Source organism: Onychostoma macrolepis, chromosome 10, assembly GCF_012432095.1.
Source record: "Onychostoma macrolepis isolate SWU-2019 chromosome 10, ASM1243209v1, whole genome shotgun sequence".
Classification (NCBI taxonomy): domain Eukaryota; kingdom Metazoa; phylum Chordata; class Actinopteri; order Cypriniformes; family Cyprinidae; genus Onychostoma; species Onychostoma macrolepis.
Window position 1 is genome coordinate 17,903,124 of NC_081164.1, and position 26,479 is coordinate 17,929,602.

General features: G+C 34.7%; 2 protein-coding genes across 3 annotated transcripts; one reads left to right on the top strand and one right to left on the bottom strand.

Annotated features, from left to right (window-relative positions):
• Positions 1 to 299: 299 nt before the first annotated feature.
• gabrr3a (gamma-aminobutyric acid type A receptor subunit rho3a) lies at positions 300 to 14,459 on the bottom strand. The gene is made up of 9 exons (XM_058789482.1): positions 14,317 to 14,459; positions 12,839 to 12,951; positions 10,103 to 10,170; positions 9,470 to 9,693; positions 8,239 to 8,321; positions 6,870 to 7,007; positions 5,326 to 5,478; positions 4,247 to 4,446; positions 300 to 1,347 (listed from the first exon to the last, which is right to left on the bottom strand). Exons 1-9 carry the CDS (start codon positions 14,457 to 14,459, stop codon positions 1,045 to 1,047), a joined length of 1,425 nt encoding a protein of 474 aa, XP_058645465.1. The 3' UTR covers positions 300 to 1,044.
• Positions 14,460 to 18,271: 3,812 nt separating this feature from the next.
• Positions 18,272 to 23,987, top strand: hhla2a.1 (HERV-H LTR-associating 2a, tandem duplicate 1). Of its 2 annotated transcripts, none has more exons than XM_058789549.1 (7): positions 18,272 to 18,745; positions 21,283 to 21,567; positions 22,483 to 22,761; positions 22,848 to 23,174; positions 23,324 to 23,413; positions 23,524 to 23,586; positions 23,695 to 23,987. In XM_058789549.1, exons 1-7 carry the CDS (start codon positions 18,676 to 18,678, stop codon positions 23,760 to 23,762), a joined length of 1,182 nt encoding a protein of 393 aa, XP_058645532.1. In that variant the 5' UTR covers positions 18,272 to 18,675; the 3' UTR covers positions 23,763 to 23,987. The 2 variants fall into 2 exon arrangements, with proteins under 2 accessions (XP_058645532.1, XP_058645533.1); XM_058789550.1 differs by having other exon boundaries at positions 18,281 to 18,745; positions 21,347 to 21,567; positions 23,695 to 23,985.
• The last annotated feature ends 2,492 nt before the right edge of the window (positions 23,988 to 26,479 follow it).

A 26,479-nucleotide genomic window follows, 5' to 3' on the forward strand; every position in this document is an offset into this window, starting at 1 on the left:
AAATGTTCAAGAGTTTGTTTGAGGCAGTTAATAGCAAATATATCCCATTTTATTATCTTTAGGACACATGAAAGTCTGTCTATTCACATTTTTCTTTAACTATATTGTTGCATACTTTGTCTAGTGTTATGCTTTCACAGATTTCAGATCTACCCACAGCTAAGTAGCATTTTTTTAAGAAATTAATACTTTTATTCACCAAGGATGCAATAAATTGATCAAAAATGACAGTAAAGACATACTGTTGCCAAAGATTTCTGTTTCAACAAAATGCTGTTGTTATGAATGTCCAGTTTCCATAAAAAAATTAAGCAGCACAGCTGTTTTCATCATTACTGCTAAGAAATGTTTCTTGCACATTAAATGTTTCTTACATTTCAAATATATTAAAACAATATTTCACATGATTAGTTTTACTGTATTTTTAATCAAATAAATGCAACCTTGGTGAACATGGGTGAAACGCTGAACTGTGATTGGTCCCTTTACATGCCACTCAGACAGCTATACTTCCTGTTCAAGTGCGTGGTTCCAACAGGAAAACATGGCCTAAACTTTGAGGAGTCAAAAGTCCTAATATGCGAGACTAGCATGAAGGTTAATTAATTTAATTTATTCGAAAGTTATAATTGTTGAGTATTTAAAGAAGGTTGGCTTGGTTTCGAGTTTCTGCTCTCGGATCTAATGAATTCTAGAAGATAAAGCTGGGGTGGTGGATGGATCCCATAAGAACGGTCACAAGAGTCAGGTAAGCAGCTGTTTATACAGTATATCCTTGAATGAGATAAACTCTCAAACACAAGGAGCATGTTCATGACAAAAGACATTCCTTCAAATGCTATGAGAAATGCAAAACATTTAAGAGATTTCCATATCTCCATCTGGATCTTTGTCCAGTTACACTTAAACAAAACTGTCCACTTTGAGAGGTCACTTGTGCTTATTGTCAGAGCGTTCATTTTGACAGCCATCACAGGCCCAAAGTTCAAATGTCTTGTGCAATATTATTACAACGACTGATCAGAAAAAACTCAAGCTACGCGATCAGGAGTAGATACACCAGTAGATGATGTTGAAGAGAAGATACGCCACTGGAAAGATGATTCTAGAGTACGAGTCAATCATGTAGCTGTTGCTCATTATGAATCTGATGTTTTTGCCGACTGAGCGTTTCCTCCAGAGTCTCGTGCCTTCGGTGGGCGGAGGCTCGGTGGAGGAGGCTCTGGCCGGGATGGTCCGCGTCGTGCTGGGTGTGGTGGGGAGCTCGGGGAAAGGCGATACATCTATGTCATCGTGAAAACAGCCGTCGTAGGCCATAGCCTGGGTTGCATCGTAGGAAACTGGAAGCTTTGGTAGGAAGAGATAAGCAAGAAAGTAAATATATGTTAAGGAGTTCAAACAACAGTGATTTAAAAAAAAAAAAGTATATTAATTTGTAAATTATACATTGAAGTCAATGTAAAATACCATTTACAAATCATTTGATTTGAGCTGTTACTACTGTAAAGCAAAAATAAATTAATATGGGTTTTCCTTCATTGCAAGAATTTTTTACATTTTTAATAAAACAAAATCGAATGAATTTTGTTATTGTTTTATTTTGTAATTATTATTGTTATTATTTTTATTATATTGTCATAAGGGTCAATTGTTTGAAATTGAGATTTAGACATCATCTGAAAGCTGAATAAATAAACTTTCCATTGATGTATGGTTTGTTAGGATAAGACAATATTTGGCCGAGATACAACCATTTGAAAGTCTGTAATCTGAAAAAATCAAAATATTGAGAAAATCACCTTTAAAGTTGTCCAAATGAAGTTCTTAGCAATGCATATTACTAATCAAAAATGAAGTTTTGATGTATTTACGGTAGGAAATTTACAAAATATCTTCATGGAACATGATCTTTACTTAATATACTAATGATTTTTGGCATAATAGAAAAATCAATAATTTTGACCCATACAATGTATTTTTGGCTATTGCTACAAATATACCCCAGCGACTTAAGACTGGTTTTGTGGTCCAGGGTCACACACACACACACACACACACACATATATATATATATATATATATATATATATATATATATATATATATATATATATATATATATAATAATGCTAATAATAATAATTATTATTATTGTTATTATTATATTTTTAAATACATGTTATAATATAATATTTATTAATTAAGATTTCTTTCAAAATCTCTCTGTTTTTGTATTTTTAACAACATAAATAAAATAACTATATGTATATTATTAATTAATTAATTATTATTTGGCAGAAACTATGGTTAGCAAGGTAAATTTTGTTAGGCCAATGAATTTGTGCTGACTTTAAATTTGATATAAAAATTATCCAAATATAAATGTATTTATAATATACTATTTATAAATTAATAATCAAAATCTCTGTTCATTATTATTTATTATTCAAAATCTCTATTATTAAGTTATTTTAATTTTTTAATACAATTATAATTAATAATTTTATATATAATATATACAGTGGGGAAAAAATAATTTGACCCCCTGCTGATTTTGTACGTTTTCCCACTGACAAAAAAATGATCAGTCTATAATTTTAATGGTAGGTTTATTTGAACAGTGAGAGACAGAATAACAACAGAAAATCCAGAAAAACGCATTTCAAAAAAGTTATAAATTGATTTGCATTTTAATGAGTATTATAAGTATTATATCCCTTCGCAAAACATGACTTAGTACTTGGTGGCAAAACCCTTGTTGGCAATCACAGATGTTTCTTGTAGATAGCCGCCAGGTTTGCACAGATCTCAGGAGGGATTTTGTCCCACTCCTCTTTGCAGATCCTCTCCAAGTCATTAAGGATTTGAGGCTGACGTTTGGCAACTCGAACCTTCAGCTCCCTCCACAGATTTTCTATGGGATGAAGGTCTGGAGGCTGGCTAGGCCACTCCAGGACCTTAATGTGCTTCTTCTTGAGCCACTGACTCTTTTGTTGCCTTGGCCATGTGTTTTGGGTCATTGTCATGCTGGAATACCCATCCACGACCCATTTTCAATGCCCTGGCTCTGACGGTACATGGCCCCGTCCATCGTCCCTTTGATGTGGTGCAGTTGTCCTGTCTCCTTAACAGAAAAACACCCCCAAAGCATAATGTTTCCACCTCCATGTTTGACGGTGGGGATGGTGTTCTTGGGGTCATAGGCAGCATTCCTCCTTCTCCAAACACGGCGAGTTGAGCTGATGCCAAAGAGGTCGATTTTGGTCTCATCAGACCACAGCACGTCACCCAGTTCTCCTCTGAATCATTGGCAAACTTCAGAAGGGCCTGTACATGTGCTTTCTTGAGCAGAGGGACCTTGCTGGCGCTGCAGGATTTCAGTCCTTGACGGCGTAGTGTGTTACTACTAGTTGGTGGAGAGTTTGGAATCTGATTGATTGATTGCTTCTGGGACAGGTGTCTTTTATACAGGTAACACCCTTTAAGAGAGTGCTCCTAATCTCAGCTCCTTACCTGTATAAAAGACACCTGGGAGCCAGAAATCTTGCTGATTGATAGGGGATCAAATACTTATTTGACTCATTAAAATGCAAATCAATTTATAACTTTTTTGTAATGCGTTTTTCTTAATTTGTTTGTTGTTATTCTTGTCTCTGACTGTTAAAATAAACCTACCGTTAAAATTATTAACTGATCATTTCTTTGTCAATGGGCAAACGTACAAAATCAGCAGGGGATCAAATAATTTTCCCACCCCACTGTAATTAAATGTATATATAAATATATACATATAAAACAAGAAGAATAATATACTATATATATACTACAATATACTACTACTAACAATAATAATACTAATACTAAATACTACTACTACTACTACTACTAATTATTATTATTATTATTGTTTTCTATATTGTTGTATATTGTTGTTTTCTATATATATTTCTATATATTTAATAAAAAAGTATATATATATATATATAAATAAAATTGTAACAAAATTAAAATAATAATAGAGATTTTGAATAATAAATAATTATATTATTATTATTATTATTATCATTATTATTATTATTATTGTATTTTGACAGAAACTATGGTTACCATGGTAAATTTTGTTTGAATTGGTGTTGCCTTAAAATGACCAATGGGGGGCGATGTGTAGCTTAAAAGGGAAAATTCAGTCTTGGTCATAGTTACCAGAGCAAATATCACCATATATAATCTCTGATCAATCCGTGACCCTGACCTTTCCTTTCCGAAGTTTCTTCATCTCTTCCACCGTGGTGAAGTAGTTCACAGCAGCATATTCAATGACTGACAGGAAAACAAAAAGGAAACTGGCCCAAAGGTAAATGTCCACCGCCTTCACATAAGACACCTGAGGCATTGACGCTGAGACGCCTGTTATTATAGTAGACATGGTCAACACTGTTGTGATTCCTGTAGCAGATCAAAAGAAGCAGAAAGAGAGAGGGCAGAGTAATGAATAAGAAGCGGGTTCATGGGAAACAAAGATAACATGTTAAGAGGAAGTCCGTAAGTTCAAACATGAATGTTTCCATCTATTGCATCTCACACAAGAGTCCCCAGCAGATTATGGACAGTCAAACTGGGTGTAAAAGGAAATGAAAATGACATTCAGTACAAATGTTCTATAAATTAGTCACTGTTTATTCCAAATTCTTACACACAGTGTAGGTTGCAACACTTAGAGCTCTTCTTAAGAAAGCATACAGGAAGACACATTGTGTGGACCACTTCTTCTATTGTGACTCTCACTGGGCTTTTACTATGATGTCATTGACGTGTATGAAAAGAGCAACTTCCTGGCTGGGTGTCTAATGCCTGCTGGCCTGACTATCATGGTATTTTTGAGGTAATTTAATTCTGTTCTCTCTAAACCGGTTTGTTCTTGTTCGTGGAGAGTGTAATAACTAGAGAGAACAAAGTAAACACACACAGCTCACTGTTAACCCACCTGAGGCAATGTTACAGAAACTTCGTCACAGGTCTAACGTTAAGATCTGACTGGTTAAATAGAACAAATGAGCAGAATATCATTTCTAACCGTATTTCTACACTGTAAAAAGTGATAAGTTGATTTAACTTAAAAAAATTGAGGAAACCCGTTGCCTTAAAATTATTAAGTAAATAATAATAAAAAAAAATAAGTTGAGTGAACTTGACAATTCACTTAACTTTTTTTAAAAATGATTATTTACTTAATAATTTTAAGGCAACGGGTTTCCTCAATTTTTTTAAGTTAAGTCAACTTATCACTTAAATTCTAAAATAAGAATGTTTCTTCGAGAGGTTTACCTAGAGAGACACGGGCCGGTACGGCTCTCCTGTCGATCCAGAAGGACACCCAGGAGAGCATGACCATTAGCATTGTGGGAAAGTATGTCTGCAGCATGAAGAAGAATATATGTCTCCTGAGGATGAAGTTTATGTACAGCCTGTTATACCAGCCTGAGAGAAACAGAGTATGGGACATTAACAACAGATATGAAGACAATAATTAAAAAAAGAACAATATTGAACTTTATTACAAATTAAAAAGAAAAAAAAACATTCTCAGAATACACATGTCCCCATGAATTACTGTTGATATATTTAACAGTATAATGAACTTAGATACATCATTTCATACATATAGAAATATTCAGAAAATAAATATTTATTTTCAATTTTATTAATAGTTTAAGTATAAATCAATCTGTTATTGGCATAAATCTTCTACCATAACATTCAACCCAAAACACTTTCATGGAAACAGGGTTGAAAGAGAAATATTATAGATAATTTAATTTAATTTAATTTACATACAATTCAAAAGTTTGGGATCAGTAAGATTTTTTAAATGTTGTTGTATTAAGCCTCTTCTGCCTCACTAAGGCTGCATTTATTTTATGAAAAATACAGTAACAACAGTAACATTGCAAAATATTATTGCAATTTAAAAAGACTGTTTTCTATTTTAATATATTTAAAATGTCATTTATTCCTGTGATGGCAAAGCTGTATTTTCAGCAGCTATTACTACAGTCTTCATACAGTCATCATTCTAATATGCTAATTTGGTTCTCAAGAAACATTTCTTATTATTATCAGTGTTGAAAACAGTTGTGTCGCTTAATATTTTTGTGGAAACCATGATGCATTGAATGTTTGATTAAGAGCATTTATTTGAAATAGATTTTAGTTAACAATGTAAATGTCTTAACTGTCACTTTTGATCAATTTAATGCATCCTTGCTGAATAAAAGTATTAATTTCTTTAAAAAATAAAATAAAATAAATGACCAACCCCCAATTTTCGAACGTGCTGTTTTTAAAAATAAATGTGCTTCACGATGCCATAGAAGAACCTTTTTGTCTAAATGGTTCCATAAAGAACCTTTAACATCTGAAGAACCTTTCTGTTTCACAAAAGGTTCTTTGTGGCAAATAAGGTTCTTCAGATTATAAAAACGTAAGCAAGAGATGGTTCTTTAAAGAACCTTTGACTGAATGGTTCTTTGTGGAACTCAAAATGGTTCTTCTATGGCATCGTTTGAAGAACCGTTTGAAGCACCTTTATTTTTAAGAGTGAAGGCACACTATTAAAATTGAAACATTTAAAGCCCAAAATTAGTAACAACTTCTAGTAATTTTCCCACATATAATGAAATATCTAAGATATGGGATAACAGGTTTCCTGAGAATGTCATCAAGGGAAAGAAACGCACCGCATATATCCAACCGTTTCAGTCAAGAATGCTGGGAAATCTTATTTTTTTGGACTCTCTGTTGGCTTGCTTTGTTAAAGCACATGGTAGTACGGTAATAAAAGCATGCAGGAGGAAGTGAAGCACACATACCGGTGCTGCTGTAGAAGGCTAGCCCGAAGGAAGGGTGGAATTCTTCAATAAAAAACTGCGAGAGTGCAATCTCGTCAGTCCTTAATGAATCGTTCCCATTCTTCCAATAGAGCATGAGGTCGTTCTCATTGTAAGCGTCTTCAAGAGAGCAAAAAATAAAACGTGGGAAAGGGAGTGGGGAGGTGTGAGACAGCAAACTCTCTTTGAAGATACATGGACGGCACTCCTCAGAGGAGAGAACACCGAGCATCCAAAACCAGTTCCGCCATCTCTCCTCTGAAGCGGAGGCCCATGTAATTCTGTGTGTCATGGGTGAAAGACACAGAGATATGCAACTTTGAACCATCTGTGCAATTATTTATATCTGCCACAATGAAGCCTGTATCAATCAGAGATATATGATATACCACTAGCAAGCCAGAAACACATAAAACCCTGCTATTAAAGGAGTAGTTCACCCAGAAATGAAAATTATGTCATCATAATCATAATATTTTTAATATTATTTGAATCAGCTTTTACTTGTTTTTATTTTTAGCTTAAGCTTTACTATTTTTTAGTAGTTTTATTATTATTTCTATATAGGATTAATGAATTTTTAATTCAGTTTTAGTAATTTTTAATTATTTATATTAGTTACGTCCAAAGACAACATATCTCTAGTGGTTGTTTACATAAAAAAAAAAAAAAAAAAGTTTTTAATCAAATATTTATATTTTATTTTGACTACCAAAAACAATTATTAACTGACTCATGATTTGTATTCTAAACCTTTTGAAAGTAACAATAGCTTTGTTTAGGAAACAGGCCATTGTTATAAAATTTGAATATATGCACCCATAAGGTTAGTCAGGTTTGACACCAATGATACTAAATGCCAAGAAGAATGTGCTTCCAGTGAAAATCTATGTACATTTGACTGGTCCTGGTAACTGCATACGCTACCATTAAAAGTTTGGGGCTGGTTTTTGGTGTCACGTGATCCTTCAGAAATGACTATGCTAATCACTAATACTCTGATTTGGTGCTCAAGACATATTATTATTATAAATGTGGAAAACTATCGTGCTCTTTAGTATTTTTAATTTTTTTTGGAAACCATGACACATTTTTTTTCAGGACTCTTTGATGAATATAAAATTCAAAACATTAAATTGTCACATTAAATTTCAGAAGAAATGAAGGCGAGTAAACAATGACAAAATTAGTCATTTTTGGGTGAACTATTTCTTAAACACAATATTAGGCTACACTGAGGATATGTTTACAGGTATACTGAGAGCCTAGTGCTTTGGCTAATGATTTCCTTGTGCTCTGTTGATAGTACTCACTGATGAGTGTACATGCACACACAGACGGTCATACTCACAACTCTCCAGCTCTAGAGAGCAGTTCTGTGTGTCTAGAGGAAACCTGCTGAAGTCCATAGAGCAGAGAGCCGTCACTGTGATTCTGCAATTCACAATTCAGTACAGCCTTAACAAATCACTTACAATGAGACTGAAAAAGTCCCTTCAAAATCGTGACATGTGATATTGAGCTTAGCAAAACATCAAATCAAGGAAACAATTCAGGTGAACTGAACTGAAAACCGATCCTGCACATACTGTAAACTGGCTCAGGCACACCTGACCATGCACACGTCTACACTTGCAGCGCATGCTGCTAAATCTTCTAAAAAAAAATTCTTGTCCAACTATAGTTCAGAAGTATTTAAACGAAAACCACACCTCATTTGTCAGTTGAAGTATGGGAATTCGGTCACATAAATATCTCAAATAATCACTGAAATAACTAAAACTGAAATAAAAATAAACAAAAACTATTTGAAAACATTGAAATAAATGAATAAATGATTAACAAATAAACTAAAATTTTAAAATATAGAAGTTCAAAATCAAAAAGGCAATTCAAAATAATATTTCTAATAGTATATAAATAACAACAACAACAAAAAAAACATACTAATACTACAGCTTATAGGCTATATTTTAAATCTGAAACCACACAACTAAAATTGAAATGACTGTTCTCTCATAATCCTCTCCTCCATTGAACAGTTGACCTATGCAACATGATCCCAAAACAAAAGTTGAGTAATATTCATGAACCAACTCGGTTCATTGGAAAGAACATTCATAAATCAGTCTGATCTGCTTCTGAAGTTCAACTCACTGAACAAATCATTTAGTCCACTGTGTGAACTGATTCTTCTGGCTCACTAAATAGAATCAGTTCAAAATTATGACTGACTCAAAGCTACTGTATGACTTCATAAGACTTTTTTTGGAGTCTAAGTTATTATGAACTGTTGTGGTATGGAAAAAACCTAAGGGATTTTTTTTTGAAACGTCAAATTGTGTGTTCCACAGAAGAAAGAAAGTCATACAGGTTTGGAACGACAGTAAGTGATGACAGAAGTTTTAGATTTGGGTGAACTCTTGCTTTCATGACAAAATTTACTTCAAAGTAAAGAGTCGAAAACATCTTATTTCCTTTCCTGTGAAATCTTAAAACACAGCAAAATGCCTCAGGGTAACTGCTAGTTTCACAGCTGTTGTAAAAACATCTGGTTTCAGGAAAGCGGCTTCATGCGGTACCTGACGCTGTAGAGAATGTTTCCATCTGGATACACTCTGAGCATGATGTTTTCCATGGTGGTGTCGTGAATGAAAGAACGCTTGGAGTGAACAAAGAAGACGTCTGGCACCCAGATCTTTTTCACCAGACGAGCGTCAAACGTTCGGCTTTTGTTACTGCTGGAGGGGAAGGCTAGTCTGTCGTCCTGCCAGTAATGCCTAAGGTACAAGGTCATGGTAAAGTCCTATGCCCACAAAAGACACGAAAAAGACTTTGTCAGTTTGCATAAGCCACTCCTTTATGCTTTAAATGTCACTGTGTATATATGATTATAACTGGAGCCAAACCTTTGTTTTTACTATATAATTCTCATACTTCCATTTATATTATTTGCAAATAAAATAATATAAAATGACACTTAGGTACATAAAGGTATGCTGAATGAACACGTCTATGGATTTAGCATGTGTTTCTGCACGCATTCATAGTCTTTGTTGTTTTAACCTTTGACCTCTGCCTCAGTCGTGAATCCAATCGTTTTAAATGGTCGAGGATTTAAGCTTGATGGATGACTTGCACTAGGAGCTGAGGGTGTGAGGATCTAACTGACCGGTCAAAGGTTAAAAGTAATTTATAAAAGAGGAGACACTCACCATGTTGACCTCTGAAATGCTGTCAATGCTCTCCACCTGCACATCGATGCCCACTGGAATAGCCGAACCTGGACTCAGTGTCACAGATGGAAAAGAAACAGAATTGGGAGAAGATCACACATAAAAAAATCTAATCAAATAAATCTCTTTAATATCTCAGTTGTTTCTCAATGGTGACCTCACAGTCTTTGCTCAAGTTTCAGTCACTTCTAAAGTCTAAAGATATACTAAAGTCAGTTTAAACTCACATTTCTCTTCAAACTCATCTAAAATCAAATGATCTGAGCTTTGTCGTTCAGATGAACCTTTTACCTCTATAGGTTTGGCAACCAAAACTGGTTCTTAGCTCCAGAATGAGATCCATAAATCAAACCATAAACGACTGATTTTCATGACATTCGGTTTTGTTAACGGTTCTACTTTGAAAGCGTTGCCTGCTATTCAAAACAAAACATACGGCATGACCAGTGAAGGCTGATTCACATCACAAGCTCTTACAAGCTAGTTTTTTTAGTGAATCAAAAACATACTGTTCTCCGATTCCTGTCCTTTCCAGTGAATCATTTATGATTCAGTTGGAATAGTTTCTCAATTAATCTGACTCATTTACTGAACTGTGAGTCATTCATTTGTCATGTCCAGCTCCCAGAAAGCCTTATGTTAAGGCCAGAAAGACCTAAATCAGTGTACCTAATATATAGACAAAGATACACATTATGAGTTTTTTTATTAAGTATATGTTACCACATTTGTGTTCTTTGTTTTTTTTTTTTTCATCTATTACTGAAATAATCCCACATGCCAACACAATTGCATTTCTGTTTTCCAAATATTTCTTCCTCAAATTCAAAAGAATCATTAACGCAACTTGGAAAAACACATTCCTTACAATGTAGCATGTAATGCTAAACTATCAAACTTTCAAATCACCAACTATTTACTTCTGAGATCCATCAGTGGAAGCAGTAATCAAATCAAAGGAGTAAATATTTGTGAGAGAAGGACTATATGCAATTTGCATTGTCATAACAGAATGACATAACAAACGTAGGTTTAGCTATCATAGTTGTGTCTATCTGCATCAAGCACTGCTTGTGTCGGCTGTTTTTCTTCAAGGGAATCTGCAAGTCACAGCTGCGTCACATTAAACAAACACATGGAGACCTTTTGCAATCTCTCTGAGTATAAGAGAAGAATTTCAAGTGTCTGATTCTTATCCTCTGCATCTAAAAATCTGATTCTACCACAGAGCCTTAAAACTGCTATGAAAAATTCCAGAGAGCTGACTAACATAAAGAAATGAGATATAAAGTCAAATAGATGTCTCACGGCTGCGTCATCAACCACGTAAAATCTGAAAAACGATGTTAAGCTTGGTACAAACAGAGACTTAACTCGGTGCACATGACTCGGTGTGATTATCAGCCTCTCACTGTTTTCAGAGAACCATCATGTTCCCCTAATCTGGACTGAAATAAAACTCAATCTCAGTGTTCACATGTAGGGATTAGCAGACAAAATAACAGAAAAGTACTATGGTACTATACCCTCATTTTTGGACATATATACCATGTTGTTATTTAAAGCACCTTGAAATAGTAAAATGCTAAACAGTACATTTGTAGTTGACAAATAACATGGACATGAACATATATGACCACACACGATCATTATAGCTTTCTTACAGAGTCGTTGCTTCACAAATACATTACGAAACACCTAAATGAACCCGAATTCGCATATAGAACTGAAATACCCAGGCAAGAAGATTATTTGATTTGATTTGATTGAAAAACAGCATACCACTCTATATTCTTATTTTAAAAACAGCGACCTTTGCCTAGCTTGTAAGATTTAGCTACATTCTCAGGCTTCTCAGAGAGCCGCTGGGATTATAATGCAGATTACTGTGTATAAAACACATCTGTCCTCAGTGTATTGTCTGCTTGGCACTACTACCAATCTGGGTCAGAGTGTTTTTTTTTTTGTTTTTTGTTTTTTTTTCTGATTTGGACGCATCGCATATGACATTCTAACCTATATTTTTGACAATCTCAGTGGCAGAGTCACATTCTGGTCATTTGGCCCACGGTGACTTTTAAAGCTCTTGATCTTGAGTTCAGCCAGTGTAACAGAACGCAGTGCTTAACCCTGTTCTTTGAGTTCTCTCAATGGACATATACTAGCAAATAACAGCAGCAAGTATGCATGATATCTCTATATCAGCACAGCATGTTTCATACAAAGTAAGCAGCTTAAAAAGCATGCGAGAATGAGATTTTCAGAGAATATAGTGTTCTGTATAATTTTATTTTATAGAAAAGATCTATAGATTTTCATCTGCTGCTTACATAATAGTGATCATTTTAATTGCTGGCATAGTGTGAAGTAGTGATCTCCATCAGAAAGAGGCATCACGATTCCCATCAGCAGATTTTTGGGTAATCACATCATTGTTTCTCTTTTTTTCCCCCTCTCTTTATCTCCTGAAATTATCCCAGCTGTCCTTGCAGTGCCTCTCTGTGCTGTATTAGTGCTGTTGTTGTATGTCACACCATGTATTCGTGCCAACGGTGCGGAATGAGCTTGCATTCCCAGGCAATATCATTCAAATCAACCGTCATGACACTAAGATAACACGTGATGCTTGAAATATATAAATGCAACAAGTATGTATTTTGAGAATACAACCGAAAGTAATTCATAAGTGGCTTTCGAATGGAAAGATTTCCTCACCTCCAAAACCAGGCCTCATGGCAAAGTCGTGATCTTCAATTCGCAAGAGCTGCTCTGATTTAATCAGCAGAGATTTGGTGCTGTCAGACTTCTTCGTTTTGAAGTCTATTCGTCTGTTTGGAAGGAGACAAAATGGGGATTTAAAAAAAAAATTATGTAACAGATATAAACAATAACATACACAAAGTTAAGTTTGGGTTAAAAAAAAAACAGCTCTGACCAAAGCTAGAAATTTGGAAGAGTGGGTTGTTTAGAGAAATTAATTTCAACTTTAGTATGCAGCAATCCAGAAAGCAGTTTTCGGTAATACTTTACTTAAAGCCTTTATGCACTATACAAGTATATTAAATGCATTATCATGCCTTGTAATGCACCTTATAAACTCGTGAATAATTGTAACCACAGTTATAGTACATTATAATACTCGGTTCATTGCTTTTAGAAAGTGTCATTTATACTTTTAGACCTTATGCATTTTAACATATTTATAATGCTTTTATAATGTCTTTATAATGCATTATACATAAAGTGTTAAACATTTTAACACTCTCTTGAGACACTTTTCTAATCAAAAGCCAGCAATACAATCAAACTCTGACTAAATACGCCTCTTATTAAAATATTTTGCTTCCTATTTTAATTTGACCTGGATCATTTCCAGGTCCCACTGACTTACTAATATGATTTAATAGGATAAACATTCACATCATTTCATAGATTTAACTCTGTCCAACCTTTTTGATATCATATTTCAGGGACTGTAAGTTTCTCTTTGTCAGTATTTTAATATGTTTTTGTCATACTATGTTATGTTCACACTTATATTGATCACAACAAACTCAATAGTTCAACTCCAATATACTATTCCAAAAATGTAACACTTTAAGTCTAAGTTTAGGGTTAAGATTTTATTTTATTGCATTTTATTTATTTAATTAAATTAAGTTTTTTTTTTTTTTTATGTGTAAAAATAGGGCACAGTGTACAGTATTAATATGAAGAAATTTTCCGGATTCATTAAATAAAAAAATATACATTTAAAAAAAAAATGTATTTATCCAATTCATAGAAGAAAATAATAATACTTTTCTGAAACTCTCACTGTTACCTGAGAATGACCTCCCTCTGGATCAGCACTAAAAGACTAAATTGCTACCCAGTGCTGTTTTTGTTGTTTACCTCACATACCCAGCTCAACCATGAGCTCTAATTACAGAGTTCCTTTATCCACAATTAATTACCCCTTCAAACACTAATCAAACAACTCCAAAGTATGGGTCAAAACACAGTACAGGGCTTCAAATAAACCCTTACACATTAATCCACAGGGCCGAGACCACAATAAATAAAACCAAGAGTGTAAACAGGCTGACACGGGTATTTAAACAGAATGGACCTGATTGATTATATACAAAGCAACGTTTCAACTACCAGAGCATTCTGCAAATGCATTTAGGAGCCAGCAAAAGCATCCTCACCCTCCATGTTTGTGCCGAGTGTTTTCTCCCAGGTAGACGTCCTTGTGCCTGCGCTGGTTTTGCGTGTTGCTTCCTTTGAGAAGAGCGACGGGCCACAGCCAGGCCAGGCACACCAGCCTCAGTACAGAGAGAGCAAAGTTCATGACCGAGTCCTGAGCTCCAGGATCTGATGCGGGAGAAATAGAGAGACGGCGTGGAATCAGTCTAACTCTCTGGAGTTCCTTACCCAGCATCCTTTCCATCTCATAGTGCCTCCCATTCCGACACAGAAAAGGCCCTTAGATCCACGCAGGGCAGCAAAAGTTACACGGTCCCATTTGAAATCCTTTGAGCTCTGCTTTTGTGCATGTGTTAGTGTGTATACGGCTGCCGGTCTGCGTTTCCCACCCTGCCTAAAAGCCTGTCTGCTCTCCTGACCATGTCCCCCTCCCTCCGATTAAAACCAAATATCAATTTATTTCTATAATGACAAAGGAATGACGTTAATTCCTCTCTAATCTTCTTACATGCAGCTGCTGAAATCTTTCAGTAACCCATAAACTCCACAGGGAAGGGGAAGGGGAGGTGCATCACAACCAGAGCTAACTCTACCATCAGGTTGGCTAAAAAAAAGCAACTAGCCCTCTTTTTTGTGAATAGTATCCCAGAATTTTTCCTTCAGAATCAAATTCATTGCTGAAACAGACAACTTGACTAACTGGCTTTGTATCTCTGACAGAATAAATCTATGCTAATATGCTAACATGTTGATCATGCTAATATGATTTGGTGCTCAAAAACATTTCTTTTTATTATCAGTGTTAAAAATGGTATTGTTTTGCGCAATATTGTTAAGGTAAGTAAGTAAGATGTTACAGAATAATTTACTGATCTTCCCGTGTCTGTCAACACAAATTTAGGACGTTGTTACTAGTGTTATGTGTGTTTACATTCTACATTCTGAATAAGCTCTAGCTGTAAATGAGGCATAAATTGGCAGTGTTTTTTCTGTAATTGTATGTGGCTGTGCAGATAAATAGGTGTCATGCTGCTATTAGCTATTGATGTGTAGATCCACCGTCAGGCTAATCTGTGAGACAGATCTTAACTCGCTTCATGGAGGATTACAGTCATGGAGAACATCAAGAGATGACAGAGAGATGAAAAGGGAGGGATAGAGGGAGACAGAACAGGGATGAGAGAGAAATAGAGAGGCTTACTTTAAAAGACATCTAGGAAATATATGTATTGTTGTGTAAATACATATATGACAACTTTGAGAAGCATTAAAAAGTCTGTGTAAATAATCATAAAAGTCATGTCAGATGCATCAAGTCAAGTCTAGAGTTAGTCTAGATTGTATAGTATAGTATAGATTCTGTAGCATTCTGATTTATTTAATAAAAGACAACACAGATACATTTAATAAGGCAATTATAAAAAAAGTTAATGTCTTCTCTTTAATGAAAAAGTTAATTTACAGCACACACACACACAGCTTTCAATCATGGAAATGACTGCTGAAAAAGACATATCTGGAAAAAAAAACAAGTTAATTTAATAATGCTATAAGGCTACAATTACAGTAAACAATAGTTTACATAATATAGCAAATAATGCTTAATTATTTTTCTTGATTGAAAAATATGCATCATAAAAATGTTCAAGTGAGATTCATCTTATTTTTCTTTGTTTTCTTCACACATCATGTCTTATATTTAATCATGCATATTCTTCACTGACAAAAAGTCTTTATTGGTTGTGGAAAAATAGTTAATCATGGAAATGATGCAACAGCTTGTGTAAAAAGTGTATAAATAATTTCATTTTACACACAATAAATATAATTACATATTATATAATTTATAATATATATAAATTATATTACATTGCTAGGGTGACAGTTGTTAGGGTGTTCAAGGATAGACAGATAAAAATACAGCATATAAATACTTTTCACAAAATATGTTTAATATAATATTATTGAATCTAGATATAACATTACTCATTATATAATATTATATGCAAATAAGTGTTGCACAATAAATGTCAGAATAGTATATGATTATTTCAACTCTGTAGCAATTAATCCATCATTTCTGATGGAATTTGATATTTGTCTTGGTTTGGGACAAGGGCAAAACAAGAACACATGATGAAAAAAGCATCCAATAGTTTTAATAACAAACAGGGGCATGGCGGGGGTAAATCTATTAAGTCTAATAAAAGTCATTCCCTGGGACATAAAAGTACGAGAAAGGGGAATAGAGGAGAGACAGTCAGATTCTACGTATATAAAAGAGTATAAACAGTATTCGAATCGAGTATCTGATGAAACACAGTGGCACACAATCAAAAATAAAATTGGAGCCAGCAGAAGAGTAATCCTAGAGCAGTAACATGCTCCTCTAATCCAGGATTAGAGTCTGATTGAGGGCACAGGAGAGTGCTGGCATCTGAGGGAGACGAGCACGTGCCTCAGTGCATCTAGAGGAAGCTGCTCTTTTACACTCAACCAGGATCATCCTTCCCTATTCAGATCATTAATCATTATAAGAAGGATATAAAAAGCTGCTTTACAATCACAGCGAAAGGGTAATTTCCACAATCACACTTCATTTTAGTTTATCAACACAAATTCTACAAACATCCCCTTGTGGCCAAATACTGTATGACAGGAGAGCTAACAGCCTACTGTTTTGATCACAAACTTTTGAAATAGATGATATAGCTATTAGATATTGAACATAAACGTCCACTAAATGAATATTTGCACCGTAATTTCAAGGAATCGCTTATTTTTCTGTCTGTACATTAAAAATGAGGAAAAAGTCATATTTTGACGTCCTAGAAAACTATAGGCTATCTAAAACTCATCTACTCAATTTTTTTTTACAACAATATGGTGTGATGGTGTAAAAACATACAGAAAAATGAATGAGACAAATCACATCGCTCAATATGGTATTCAAAGGATTCAAATGAGACCATTGTAGTCAGGTTTGACAGATGTTATTGAAACATAAACACGAGATTTCGATCGTTCCCACTTAACTACATGACTTTATTTGCATATCTGGAAAGCTCGGGGGCGTGGCCACATGAATGGACTTACTCCAATAAGAATTTAGTTTGAATAAATTTAAAGTAAGAGGTTATTTTTTAGGATGCAAAACATATGTAAACATCATAACAAAGTGTGCAATATTAATTAAATATAAAGTACTTTTTTTTTAAGTTAGTCAAGGAAAAGTTTTAAACTAAGTTTTAGTTTTAAAAGGTTGAAGTTTAAATGTTTTAAGGTCATACAGTCTATCATAGATGGATGGATGGATAGATATTAACAACACTAACTCATGGATACATAACTCAACAATAACAAATGGATCAGATTGCATCAGTTGCAAAATGACATTGCAAACAGTCATTCTTTGGATATAAATGATTGAAGCCAAGAAGAATGTATTTACTGCCATGTCATCAAACACATTGACCACACGCACTCGATCAGCTCAGGCAAGAAAAGCACTTCCTCACATCTCATGTCTGTGCATTTGGTGAACCTGTAAGGTTGGTATGACAACTTGCACCTGTCAAAGTCTGTAAATACTGCAAGTTTAAACTCCTAAGCATTACGCATCTATGGAGCTGAGTGTGGAATGTCAAGCAGAATAATGTACTGGGTCATCTACAGGGCTCCTTTCAGGAAGGAAACGACTGTTTCATGTTCTGACGTCTAAAGAACCTTTACTGACCATCAGGGTTAGTGCAATCCATCACTAGTTAAGCACACATGCTTACCACACTCTTTGGCAAATTGGGCAAGAAGGTTGCAAGGACGTTTGAAGCATGTCTATATTTAGCGAACCCTCAACAAAGAGCAAGGTGGTGATAAAAGACCTAGAGCTTCAGAAAGGTTGGCCTGGAGGGATGTGGGAAGGTTATGTTGAAGTAGCCGGAGTATGTGGTAAGCGTTAAAGGGTTTCAGCTGCCATTTAGTGACTCATGATCTATGAAAGAGGCGTGGAAACCTGTCTTCCCACTCTCTCTCTCTCTCTCTTTCTTGCTCCTTCTCTGTCATTCATACCCACAGCAAGTTTACAGCACAGCAGAGCCAATATTCAAAAGTCACCTGAGGAACTTTCTCTGTTCACTTTCTTTTTTTGTTTTTATATTCACAAAGACTCTCATTCAGGTGGAACCAGGAGCTACTTTTTTTTTGCCTGTCTGTGAAGCAGTAAAGAGGAGCAGGGTCTGATTACGTTCCTGAGAGAGAGACTCTTTGAAGAGTCTCATCTTCTCAGCAGTTTTCTTTCTGTCTACTCTTCTTGTTTAGTCCCACACGTCTTATTTTGCTTCAATACTTTGTTGTGAGGGAGAATGTCAAGGACCCACTATGGCGCTTGTGTTGTTTTATGGATTTTTTCCTTAGTGGCGTGTAAGGTTCCAGGTAAGATTAACTTTTATTGTTATTTTTGACATTTTTTGTGAAAGTGAAATAACTTTTTGCACATTTTTTTATTTGTAAGAATACCACTTTCCTTTATCAAATCAAGCAATTTAAAGTTCTGAATCGCTCATCTGAAGTGAGTGATTTATTTTAATTTTTGCTCTCGAGCTGCCACTTTTTATCAATTCATGTTTGTACGTCACAGTTGCCAGGCTGAAAAGATGCCAGGAAAGACTTGTAGTACGTTATATGAATATACCTTATTACGTAATTCAAGTGGATGGAATAAAGTTTCAATGTTGGCAAGATCATCCGCAGACATCTGTTTTCTAGTTATTAGGTAGTTCCTCCTTAGGAATTCTTTCCAGTGCTGGAAAAGTGTTATTTTTTACCCGTCATGATTGCTTTAGATGTAAATTATAATATGTTCAGTATATATTAGGTAGTGTTATTTTAGTATTATTTATTAATGAGCTTTTTATATTTTCAGTTTCCATTTTAATTTTAATTAACTTTTATGATTTTTTTTAATTTAATTTTTATTGTTTTTTCAAATGTTTCTATTTATTTTTACATCAGTTTCACTCATTTTAATACTTCAGCTTAAACTTATGCATTTCAGTTGCCAAAGCAAGATTTAGAATTCTGATGTCTTTCATCTAAAATTGTAATAGTTTTATTTTAACTTTATTTCAATTACTAAAATTGTAATAGTTTTATTTATATTTGTTATTTTTAAGTTAACAATAACAAGAAATCAAAGCGCACACGCGCACACACATACACACACACTGTGTGTGTGTGTGCATGTGCTTTGATTTCTTGTTATTGTTAACTAAAAATAACTAAAATATAAATAAAACTATTATAATAAATAAAACTATTATAATTTTCCGTTATCCGTTTTTTAAATTTTTTTTCATTTCTGAACCTGCCAGTTTCAAATGTGCATTATTCCAGCAACAGATCATCGGCTGGACTGAAAGGATGCCAGGAAAGATGAATGCTCGTTATAAATATACCTTATTATGTAATTAAAGTGGATGCTACTCTTAGACCTCAAGTGGAGGCAGAATTTCAGCTAATGGGTTTTTGAGCCCCTCCTTGTTATAGAGTCTGCAAGTTAAGGAGATGAGTGAGTCTGCTAGAATTCACTCTGGCCCGTCATTTGTGACTTACACGGTCACTGTGAATTTTTCAACAAGCCAAGACCTCTCTAAGGACTCTCTGTAATAGATCTAGACTAGACACTAGGAAAGGAAAGTGTTGCATGCAAGACATCAAGATAAGATAAGAAACAGTAGTAAAACCACAACTGTTCCAATACACTATAACTGTTGCTTTGAGGATTTTGGCACACTTAAAGATGCGATCAGTGCCGATAAATCTGTAGATAAAGATATAGTCTGGTGCAATCTCAGACTTGCAATGCATGCAAAGCCATGACCGTGTCACAACATAAAGGTCAACGCCATCATGCACTCTGCCGCTGCTCTGTTTATTTTGTATTTATAGCCAAACAATCTTCTGATAAGGTGAGTGTGTTGAACTCTAAACAATCACAGTCATAAGTGCTCATTACTGATAAATGCCCTCAGAGAGATATTATGGGTGAACACACAAATGCAATCACTCTCACACTGCAAAAAATGCTTTTCTTACTTAGATTTTTTTGTCTTGTTTTCAGCCAAAATATCAAGAAAGATTTTCTAGACAAGTAAAAATTATTGTCTTGTTTTCAGAAAAAACAAGTCAAAATTAAGTGAGTTTTATCTTAGAACAAGCAAAATAATCTGCCAATGGGGTAAAAAAAATAATCTTATTTTAAACAGAAGACAAGATTATTTTTCTTATCCCATTGGCAGATTATTTTGCTTGTTTTAAGCAAAAACTCACTTAATTTTGACTTATTTTTTCTAAAAACAAGACAATAATTTTTACTTGTCTAGAAAATCCTTCTTGATATAAGAATTTTTAGATATTTTGGCTGGGAACAAGAGCATTTTTTTGCAGTGCAGAAAAGGCCAGACAGCAAATAGGGGCAGCAGAACTGAATACTGGTGTATATATGTTTTGTACACATGCACACCCACGCAGCACGTGGTTAGGAAGCTGGGGGTAGACATATGCATATGACAAACAACGTTGCCAATTTTGTTACTAGATTTACAAATCTACCTGCCTTTAGCAACTGTTCCTGAAAGTTAGTAATCAACACTGATGACAAACCTAACAGTCCAGCTATGTCAAAATGTTAAAAAGAACATGATTCAGTACTAAGGTGCTTATGGTTTTTAAATGGCAAACCTAATCTCAGTGTATGATCACTGTATTAGATCACGGAACTTGAGAGGAAATGATATAACTAAAATAATTAGTTTGCAAATGTTGTTTTATTTGGTGTTACATAATGCTAATGCATTCGTGTATTTTAATTTTTTAAGAAGTTAAAAGTTATAACCTGACTTGACTAAGGTCTATAAATCATTCTCGTACATGCAGGAACATCTGAAAGCTTTGTTTTTGTTGATTTGCAGAGGTTCGTGTGACCTGCATCTTCTCTAAGGACTGTATTCTTCCCTGTTCTTTCACGCCCACTAGTGGTGATGTGAAGATCCAGTGGTTCCAGCAGGAGGCGCTCATATTCAGTGTGCAGCCGGCGGGACAGAGGTTCAACCATGGCAACATGTCTCTGTCCAGCCACAGCATCTCTGAGGGAAACGCATCGCTGCTTGTGAAACAAGTAGATACGAGGAGTAAAGGACGCTACAAATGTGTGGTCAACAATGTAACTGTGACATATGTTGTTGCAACAGTGGAAGGTTTGTTTCTCTTGCAGGAATACTTTGATTTATTTTAAATTAAATGTATTATTTGTGATTAGTAGTTGTTGGCAAGAGGTTAGCACAGTTAAAGATTTTGTTAAAGATTGATGTTGTGAATCGGTTCACTAAAAAGGTTGATTCAGATTCGTTCTGATTTGTTAGAGTAGGTGCCGAGTCTTTTGGTGTAATGAGTGAGTCATCGATTCAAGTCGATCCAAACAGGTTCATTTATTAAAATTTCCTCAGCTCAGTTTGTTTACGTAGGCTACAATATGCCTCAGTTCATTCCAGGGGCGTCGCAAGTCTCTTTACTGAAACACAAGCCCCAGTATAATATTATTGGCAAATCCTTATGTTAATGGAGATTACCTGATAGTAGTTTTCCCTGATAATATTTCAGTTTTCTATCAGTTGTTTTATCAGCTGTAATTCGCGAATGAATCACTCTTTTGAATCAAACGGATCTGCAAAAAGTTAGCGATTCAGTTTGATTCATTGGGACAGTTCACTCACTCTGAATCGTCTTTTTATTTTCGTATTGTTATCATTTGTTGCTGAATTGCGAATGCCTTTAGCTTCTTTTGTGTAGTTAGCTGGCAGGGTTTTTTCCCCCTTTATCCGAAGCACAATGATTGCAGTGATTTTTTTTTATTTTTTTATTTTTTTTTTTAATAAAAAAGAGCAATCTGTTAGATAGTTTTTGTCAGTTTCTTTATATGAAATAATAGGCAAGTTGATTAGCACTCTTAAGCTAATAAAACACGCTAAAAATAGTAAACATTTAATGGCCGATTCTGGAATTGTTACTGATTAATTATTAAATGAATTATTTATTTTTATTTTTATTAAATTTAACATTTTTTATTTTTAAACTATTAATTTTCTATTTATTTTTCATTTGATGCCTTCCAGCTCCCATCAGGACAGTCTCCATTGACATCAATCCCTCTGGTCTGATTCATTGCTCTACTAAAGACGTCTATCCAGCACCGGTGGTGCAGTGGAGCACAGAACCCAGGTTAAGTCCTGCTGCCCTGCAGCCCATCACCCGCATGGCTCCTGGCGGAAAGAGCCTCTTTACAGTGGAGAGCATCCTAAAACAGCAAAACAACAGCCTTGATTATATTTATGTGTGTAACATCACCTCTAAATACGGCACGCACACACGGACAGCTTCATTACAGTTGCAAGGTAAAACTTGATCAAGTTATAATGTGCAAAAAAATGATATATGTTTTAAAGGTGATAATACCAATGTTTTCTCATGTGCATCTCAGAAATGACCGGCTTTGAAGGGAAAGACCTGGTTATTCCATGTAAAGCTCCTAAGAAACTTCAGTCCTTCTCTCTCGTCTGGGCTTTTACGATAGCAAACAAAACCACAGATATCCTCACGTACGACAGCCGGACTCATAAATCCAGAAGCTTCTGGGATAATGCAGAACTAGAGGAGGACAACGCATTGAAGGGAGACGTTTCACTAACCCTGGAGAACACTGTTGGCTCAGAACATTCTGGAATCTACACTTGTACCTTCTCAGGAGCAGAGACACAGCATCTGATACAGAGCCGTGTTGTTATTACATCCGCCAGGCAGGAGAAAGGTATCCACTGATCCATGAACTCATCCATCCATTAATTCATGTGTTGGACCAAACCTAGAACTCATTTCCTGCCTAAACATTGTGGCAGTTTACTTTTTAACAGCAACATCTGTCTTGATTTAACACTTTTGTTCTCTTTTTCTCTGTAGATTTTGTGAAATATAATCTGTGGATGTTGGGTATCGTTGTGGGATTAATCGCTCTTCTTGCACTCACATTAGTTATAAAAAGATACCGAGGTAATAATGTGAACAGAACTCAATCCATAATAATTCATCTGCATAAGAGTGTTTATCAGTAAAGGGATAGAGTGGTTCACACCAAATTAATATTTTGTTTATGTGTGCAGCAAAATCAAAAAGAAATCTGGAAAGTGCTCAAGAGGATGCGGAAATGCAAAGCATGAACCCAGGTATAGTCCAGTCATCTTCTGTTTTTTATAAGTACTTAATCATATTAGATTCCAGCCATGTAAATTCCATATAAATTAAACTGACTGTTTTCCTTTTGTCTTTCATAGACAAAACATCAGAAGAAACACAAGCCAGAAATAAACTAACAACACAGCCCTCAGCTTCTCACAGTTAGCCGTGGAGAGAAGAAAGGAGAATATTATGAGAGCGAAACCAGTATGAAATACAAGACGGAAGACCAGTTAATGGGACTTTATTTCTATGCAGTCTGATCATTTGTGAGAAAACAATTTGTCCTCCAGGAAAATGACATGAGAAAATGTTTGATGTATTTTTTTAATGGTACTTTGATTAAATATTTTTCCATAATTTATTCAGAAAAAAAGTAAAATATATATATAAAAAAATATTATTTGTCTGTGTTTTATTATTAATTTTCCATAAACCTCATACTGGCAATATAAATAGTACTTATTACACTACTGCTCAAATATTTGGGGTCAGTACGATGTAGATATAAATCTTTAAAATGAATTGGAATGATTTCTGAAGGATCATGTGACACTGAAAAATCAGCTTTGCATCACAGGAACAAATTACATTTTAAAATCTATTAAAACTGAATATTATTGTAATAATATTTCACAATATTACACATTATTTTTGTTCAAATAAATGCAGACTGGGTGAGAATAAGAGACTTGACATTCAAATATCTTACCAACTCAGTCCACTTCAAAGTTTAAACTTTGAGTGATTTGTGATTTGTTCTTTTCTCTGGTTATTTTTTTTCTTCTTCCTCTGCTTAACTCTACCTGTTACATGGCCAGACCGGTTCTGGTCACTATATGTCCACTCATGCACCAGCTGGTTAATCATTCACTGGTTTAATTGATATGTCCACAAGGGTCTTTCTCTCCCCCTTTCTCACGCGCACACACTCTCAGGACACAGAGACACAGATCTTGACATCTCAGAAAATTGACCAGAACGAGTGGCATATTCTGATTGTCATGGAACTGCTGTGTCTGTGTGCTGCATTTCTGCTTTTTCTTAGGACTTGGGCATCTGGTATCATCATTACTAAAGGTAAGGCCACATACACGCTCATTTTTGACATGAATTGTTTCTCCGCTAAGGGAAAAACGAAAGACCATCCCTGTCTTGTGGGAAATTCTACATTTTTTTAATGTTTTACTTGTGCTTTCTTGAAATATAAAATTCATAAAGAAATTTATATAAAAAGAAATAAAATAAATGGATGTAAAATGCATATATTTATGTTATATAAAACAAATATAAATAAAAATATTAAAAGTCTCTACATGCTTTTTTTAATGTTTTAGTTGTGTTCATGTAGAAGTATAAAATTTGTTAACACAAGGTTTTTTTCACTTCAATTTTTTTTTTTTTTTACTGTAATGCATAATAGAACTGTTTAATTTATGATATAAAAATCTATTTGTATTTTGTTATTTGTACATGTAATAAGATGGAGATAACAGAATATTTTATTTTATTTGAATGGTGCGTGTTTTGTCCTTTTTTCTTTTGGTTTTACATCTCTGTCATTTAAGGTGTTCAGCTGTAGCTGTTGGCTCAGTAAATGGATCAAAGCAGCACTTGTAGGAAACTCCATTAGTCTCAGATTAATGACCCTTGTGAAAGAGAACAATCTGTGATTCATTTATGAGGAATAAGCAGCCTACAAGTAAATAGCTGTTTAAATTGTAGGAAAAACAGATTGTAGGAAAACAGGCCATTTGAGCAAAACAGGTTTTTATGTGCAAATGTTAATTTGCAATTGTTCGGCATAAAGCAATTTTAAACCAAGGCAACCAAATTCTGTTGTGAGACTGATATCTGTTGAGAGTACGAATATAGGCCTGTATTTTGCAAACAAAGCAATATTGACCTTTACGTTGCAATTAAAGTACATGAGAAACTACATGACTAGTTGTTTATCTTCAAACTGATTTTTAGTCGAATTCTGAGGCTTTACATGTGCTGGTCTCATTCTAGATGCACATGTAACGTGTCTGTTCTATGAAGACTGCGTGCTGCCCTGCAGTTTCAAGCCCACAGGAGCCGTGGTCATCCACTGGTACAAGCAGCAGATCCCCGTCCACAGCTACTACTACAATAAAGACCAGTACGGCCTCCAGAACAAGCATTTCAGCGGCAGGACCAGCCTGTTTAATTCCCAGATCGCACAGGGAAATGCCTCTCTGGTGTTGAGGAAAGTGAAAGTCCAGGATCAAGGGAGGTACAAGTGCTACACCAGCACCAGGAAGGGAAACCAGGAAACCTTTGTTAACCTGGGGGTCAAAGGTCAGTAACAGGGTTACATGTTTGTCATATTTTTGAGTTTGCTTGGGATATTTGTGTTGTCTGATGTAAACAGCTATGTTTCAGCTAAGTGTAAGAACTACAGTACTGTTAGTCATCTAATGTAAAATTAATTTAGACTGGCGGCCACAAGAGGGCAGAGAAAGATAGTGTAAAAGTAAAATGAATAACACTGATGATAATAATAATAATACATAAATTAAGTTAAAATTTGCTGAGTCTAATAGACACTGTTTCGTTCTGGGTTATAAACCCTGGTCGGAAATAATAAACAAATAAGATTAATCACAAAGTATGATGTTCTATTGATAGATAAGACAGTAAAAAAGTATGAATTTAATACAAAGTAATTTCTTACTATGTATTTTTTTTTATTTAATTTGAATATTATTTAATATTTGTTTTAAGTGCAAAAAAGTGTTAACAACAACAAAACATAAATATTTTACACATAATTTTTATACTGTAAAAATCAGAGCTCATGCATAAAAATACATAGTTGCCTCACACATTTTTCTCCAGGTTTGTTTATTTGGTTTTATG

Coding starts and splice junctions, on each gene's coding strand:
- gabrr3a (XM_058789482.1), bottom strand. CDS start 14,459: ATGAACTTTGCTCTCTCTGTACTGAGGCTGGTGTGCCTGGCCTGGCTG. Junction 9,694..10,102: donor GCATTTCAGAGGTCAACATG/GTGAGTGTCTCC, acceptor TTGTGGGCATAG/GACTTTACCATGACCTTGTA. Junction 4,447..5,325: donor ACCGGCCCGTGTCTCTCTAG/GTAAACCTCTCG, acceptor GATCTGCTACAG/GAATCACAACAGTGTTGACC.
- hhla2a.1 (XM_058789549.1), top strand. CDS start 18,676: ATGTCAAGGACCCACTATGGCGCTTGTGTTGTTTTATGGATTTTTTCC. Junction 21,568..22,482: donor TGTTGTTGCAACAGTGGAAG/GTTTGTTTCTCT, acceptor GATGCCTTCCAG/CTCCCATCAGGACAGTCTCC. Junction 23,175..23,323: donor ATCCGCCAGGCAGGAGAAAG/GTATCCACTGAT, acceptor TTTTCTCTGTAG/ATTTTGTGAAATATAATCTG.